The sequence below is a fragment of the Triticum dicoccoides genome, chromosome 5A, assembly GCF_002162155.2.
Source record: "Triticum dicoccoides isolate Atlit2015 ecotype Zavitan chromosome 5A, WEW_v2.0, whole genome shotgun sequence".
NCBI lineage: Eukaryota > Viridiplantae > Streptophyta > Magnoliopsida > Poales > Poaceae > Triticum > Triticum dicoccoides.
The window spans coordinates 182,880,286-182,886,138 of record NC_041388.1 but is presented as its reverse complement, the minus strand read 5'-3'; the positions used below and the strand labels follow the sequence as shown (position 1 = coordinate 182,886,138).

At 48.9% G+C, this 5,853-nt stretch overlaps 1 protein-coding gene across 1 annotated transcript in view; it reads right to left on the bottom strand.

Annotated features, from left to right (window-relative positions):
• Positions 1-487: 487 nt before the first annotated feature.
• Positions 488-5,853, bottom strand: part of LOC119300676 — an 11,589-nt gene continuing 6,223 nt past the window's right edge. Inside the window, exon 2 of the mRNA XM_037577580.1 lies at positions 488-1,514. Coding sequence (XP_037433477.1) covers positions 902-1,514 — 613 coding nt within the window. The 3' untranslated portion in view covers positions 488-901. The remainder of the gene's footprint in view (positions 1,515-5,853) is intronic.

The window sequence follows — 5,853 nt, the reverse complement described above, 5'->3', positions numbered from 1 at the left end:
TCGCTGGCTGTTCTAGCGTGGCTGATAACGTGTTCCGAATCAAACAATGAACAATTGCCTTGACAATGGTTACAGAAAGCTTATATATCCCCATAGAGACGCGACGATCCTGGGAGGGATGCGTCGGTTCTAGGCAGACAGGAGAGAGGCGTTGGTTGCGAGAGCAACCGTACGGCCGTTCGGGGCAAGGGGAGATTTTCCCCCTAATTACATAATTAGTTTTGACACTTTTCACTTTCTATCACATGCAAACCCTCATTATTATTATTATTTTCAACAATAAATATTTAATAATTGAACTCAAGTGTCACAAGACAATATAACATTCAGCCACCCTTCATTTACCTCTAGGTGGAATGTGGTGTGGTACTATACTCATATATTCGAGTTTATTTTTGATAAGGTCATTGCTAAAAATTTCCGCAAGAAAGCACAGGCGTTATCTAGTAAAAATGGTAAACCTATTTGTGCCATCCACACTGCGTGATTCTCTTGCGCGGAAGCCCATTTAGAAGTTAGCTTTACAACATACAGAGGCCACTCAACATTCTAAACACTGTTTGAACACATGAGTAGCGCTCTTATATTAGTTTACGGAGGGAGCACTAGTTTTCTCAAAAAAAAAAGCTAAATAGTACTCCCTCCGTCCCAAAATGTAAGACTTTTTTGACACTGATAGTATCAAAAAACGTCTTACATTTTGGGTCGGAGGAAATACTAGTTTTAAATTGCGTGTTTACAGCCACAATGACAGGACAAGTTATCTTCAAAACATATATAATCAGATAACTAGAGACAAGTTACCAGGCACCAGCCGATGCATCCTCAAGACTTTTCTCAAGTCGAGTGCACCTGTCTTGCCTAGAGTTCAGATCAGATTGCCACCATCGACGCCGCAGTCTTACCTAGAGTTTAGATCAAATTCCCCCGATCGCCGCCACTCCTCTTGCATATCAGAGTTTCCATTCTCTGGCTCATTCTCATCATTGAGGAAATCCTCAGATGGATCATCATCATCCCTTTGAGTGTTTTCCCATCCATCTTCAACCTGTTGTTGTGCCATGTCATGACTAGGACCATCATCGCCTTGGGAAGCAGCAGCATTGGCCCTCAAAGGGCCATGACCAATCACCTCAGGGTGTGCTTGAGCTTCCACTCGAGCATGCTCAGCCATGGCCATACGCATCTTAGCTTCAGCAGCCTCGCGGCCTGCTTTCTCCCTAGATTCTATCTCTGCTCTTAGTTCCATCGAAGCCTGCTTCTCCTCCTGTAACAAAGCTTGCTCTAGCATGAGTCGCTCCTCCGATCGAAACTCACCAATGGCCCTTTTCTTGGTCATTATGTTGTATGCCAACACTTGCTTCTCAAAAGTTGTTGTGAACTCAGCAATTTTTACCAGAATGTTATGATCCCATTGCTGAAGACGAGAGGGAATCTGGCCAGTTGCGTCGCTGTCAAGGATCCTGTCATCTTCTTCAGCCTCGTAGTCAGCAACAACATGGTAAGGCAATAACCTGATTTTTGCGGCAATGGAACAGAGTGTATCAGTACCTTTGGATAGGGAAGTTAAGTGGAAAAAACCTTTCAAAAGTGTTACTGATTGAAACTGCTCGCCTAACTCTAAACAATGGTTAACACGATTTAAGAGGCGTTACTGACAGGAATGTGGTATGCCTTTTCTAAGTTGACTGACAAATTAAGCAACATGTTGCCATTTTAATATATCAGGCCAGGCAATGCAACACGCCAAATCATTTATTCACATAACTAACATATATTCACATTTTCCAAAAGTCATGCTTTTGTCGGAAAGCAAAAGGAATATAGAACCCGAAAATTCGTTTCTGAGCCCGAGCTCAGATGGATCTGATATCTAAATTGCCCCTCCTCCTCCGGATCACTGCACTGTTTGTATTTCTCCCTGTACGCGTCAGTTGTATCTTCAGCGCATTTCAACCGGACCCCATGCATTAACTGCCGTCCCCAACGTCTCGAACATCTAGGTACAGCAGTTCTGTGGACGGCCTATTCCGCGTCTGTGATGGCCCCAGCTAATAACAGCCACCAACCCGTCACTGGATAAGAAACACGTGAACCCCTCTGCCACTTTCACTCCCACCTTTTTTCACTCAGTCGAAAACAATCTGGCCGCTGCCACCAAATCGAGAGCCATGTCCGCCTCCAGTGCTTCATCCTACTCCGCCGAGCAGCAGGAGCTTCTCCCCCTCATCCCTTGCCTCTTCTGCAGCAAATGTTTGGTGACATCTATCGCCCACAAAGGACAGAATCCTTGATCCAGATTCTACAAGTGTGAATGACAATGCAAGTCTTCGCACCCTGTAAATCCACAAGCTGTAGTGCCCATTTGATGGTTGTGAACTCACGCAACCCATTGTCTTTTGCTTGGTATTTTTGTTTCTAGGATGGCTTGTGCCCCTTATTTGAATTCCAGGACAAGTATGCCCATCAGCTCGGACAGCTGCCGATGGCTGCCCTTGCTCCTGCAGCCCTGGCGCCCACACCCAGTTCCAGTGGCTGTGCGTCAGGACCACGGACCGACCGCCGTCCAGCCCACCCCGCGCAATGCAACGGCGAATGCTCCTATGTCCTAATGCACACCAGCAGCGCACGCATGGTGCATCCAGCAGCCAGCCGGTGACACCCAAGGTTGCTGACGCGCACGGCGACTGCGCACTAGCTCCGCCCAAGTACTGTCAGCTTGCTCATAGCGTGCGCTATTCCTTAGGGGTTAATAGCTCGTAGTTGAGTCACTCCATGAAACTTATGTGTGCACTAATGGACCTATAAGGACGTTCTAGCAGATTGGTCAGATTAATTTGCCTGCTCGTGTTCGCCCCTGTAATCACTTACCCTTGTAAAATTTCTTTTTAGAACAACTTACCCTTGTAATGGCACGGTCAGCTTGTCAGCTTTGTATTCAAAAGAAAAAAAGCTTGTCAACGATGTAATCGTGAGTATCATTTTCTGAGCCACGGTCCTGTTGCAGCCCAAAGTTACTAACACCCCGACTCCAGGGACAGCTATGAGCCTGCAATGTGAGCCACAGCTCGGATTGCCACCGTGACTGGATCTCCTCATCCAGTACGAAAACTCACGGTGCTGGCCCACCGAACGCCTATGTACGAGACTGCTCCACCCCATATTTCCTCCACCTGCCCCATTATCTCGCACAGGCAGCTGTCACGTCGACTGACTTTCATGAATGCCAGGGATTTCGGGTTCAGATAGTCCTGAGCACTGAAACGCCATTCTCTGTAGAACCAAATTTTATGTGAAAGGGCTATTCCAGGACATCCCCTTGGAGCATCTCTAGCAGACCCGGGCACCCCGTAAAAATCCGGCGACTATACGGGTTTGGCCCATTTTTTGGGCCAGACCAGAGCTCGTACAGTCGCCCGGCCCGTAAGTTTTTTTACAGCGGCTCGCAACCCCACTCCCCTCCCGCACATGTAAGGGTTTGCAGCTGAAATACGGGTCGAAACCCTATCCGCGCGCCGCCGCAATTCCCAATCCCCCTTCTCGATTTCTCACCGCCGGCGACTTAAATTCCCCCTCTCCCCTCTCGATGTGGTGCGGAATGTGGTCGGCGGGCCACGGCGCCGGCGATGGCGACGACCCCGAGCGGAGGCGGTGCGACGCCTCCGACGCCGCGAGGAAAAGGGCTGCCCGTGGGTACACAAACAACGGGCTCTCGCCGCCGCCGTCGCTCCTCCGCCGCGAGACGGAGGAGTACAACCGCAAGTAGGCGCTCCTCAGCCGCGGGCTGTCCTCCGGCTCCTCTGCCATGGGCAGCTCCTCTGCCGGTGCCTTGAGCTCACGGACGCCACTCATGCCGGTCAAAAGAGAGCCGGAGGAGCTCCCGCCGCTCCGCGCGGTGAAGAGGGGGCCAGAGGCGGAGCCGAAGTGGCGGGGCGTCTTCGGGCCGGAGGATTACCTCCCCCGGCAGAGGCGGACGTCATGGAAGCCGCCATCGTCGCGCGCTCTGCGCAGGAGAAGGCGGAGCAGCGCCGTCGACGGGACACTGACATCAACAAAATCTTCCTCAAGCAGGGGATGGTGGCGGCGCAGGAGTTTGCAGCCAACATGGAAGAGTGGCGCCTCGTAAAAACGAAGCAGGACGAGGTCTACGTCGACCTCGTCTCCAACGACGAGGACTGAGCTCCTCCGCCGCCGCAGCGTCGCCGCCGCAATCGCCCCGGCTCCGATGAGCACAATTTTGTAATTAGGGTTACGGTGGTGCCTGCTCCTCCAAATATTAGTTGTAAAAATTCTACTTTGTATGACTTTTTAAGATGATCAAGTGCTAGTAGTTCTACTGAACTAGTTCAATTTCTCGCGCGAATGTGTGATTTCAAATTTTGCGGGTTCATATTCGGTTGCTGTTCTGTCACGGCTGTTTTCGGCCCGTATCCGAAGACAACCGCGAACTGTAAACGCGCTATAAGGGTCCGTGATATAAAGGGTCTGCTAGAGATGCTCTTACATCCTATCCACTTTTACAACTGAAAATGCCCACGGTAGCCCCTGAACTACCCTGAGAGTGAAATGAACAACTAAAATTTAACCCTTGGCACAATACCAACCTGGTTTGTTGTTAACTGTGGCCATCTACTTGGGCAGTTAATGCTGAGTCAGAAGATTAATTAGCCCAATCAGGTTATTCATGGCACAGTGACCATGTAGACAAGGAGCACGATGGGATAACTTGGCAAAGGGTCCGAGCAGTGGGGATAGGGCACTCACCCTCAACAAGCAGCAACAGGGCTCATCTCTGTCAGGACTAGTGGTTCCAAAGCTTACAAAACTTAGGTCATGTAACAGACTTGGCCACCAAGAAACATATCTCCTTCCTAACAAACCGGTCTCTATTTATTCAAATTGGACTAGTATCTTTGCCTGATATGGCAGTTCTCTCCCTAACACAATTATACTATCAACTAACACTATTTGGTTCCTAGTTGCCGATATCTGTCTAGACGGTGGATTGGCTGGCTGACACTATTGAGTCATAACACTCCAGCCCGCTTTACCAGATGGCATGTCATTGTGCCATCGACTGGCATCTAAGAATGCATGCCCATTAGAACCAAATACCAATGCTGATGAGCGACTGAGAAGCACTGTCATAGATCTCCAATCCTTGTCTGTCAAAGTCAGCCCATCACAGGTGTCGGAACTTGAACGGGTCCATATAACGATGAACTTGATAGTCGCTAGGTATACCTAGATGTCCATTCCAGGATGACTCTCCACATGAAGTGAGTGCTGATGTTGGGGTAGTGAAGGTAGACACTAAACACCCATCAACATGTAGTCCTAGAAAGAATGATGGCTGACTTGCAGGTGGTCATGGTCTGACGAAGAAACGAATGAAGGTAGCAGTGGTGTGCGGAAACTACTTGATCACGCTGTCATTAGTGTTCATTAGTGTATGATGGTAGTCGCCCATGTTCATGACGAGATCATAGGTGGCCTACCATGAGATGTTAAGGTAGTGAAGGTAAACACTAAACACCGATCAACATGTAGTCCAAGAAAGAATGATGGCTGACTTGCAGGCGGTCATGACCCAACTAAGAAACGAATATGGTAGCAGTGGTGTACAGAACTACTTGATCACGCTGACATCAGTGTATGATGTTAGTCGTCCATGACAAGATCATAGGTGGCCTACCACACGAGCATGTGGAAGGAGACTGAAAGTGCATCTCCATTATATCCTAGTTGGTTTTGATAATTTATGACGGAATCATTGAGAGGACTAATGTTGTATGAGCTTATTTCAGGTATAACATGTGATCTTATTGTGTATCAGGTTTGACTACAAGTGGA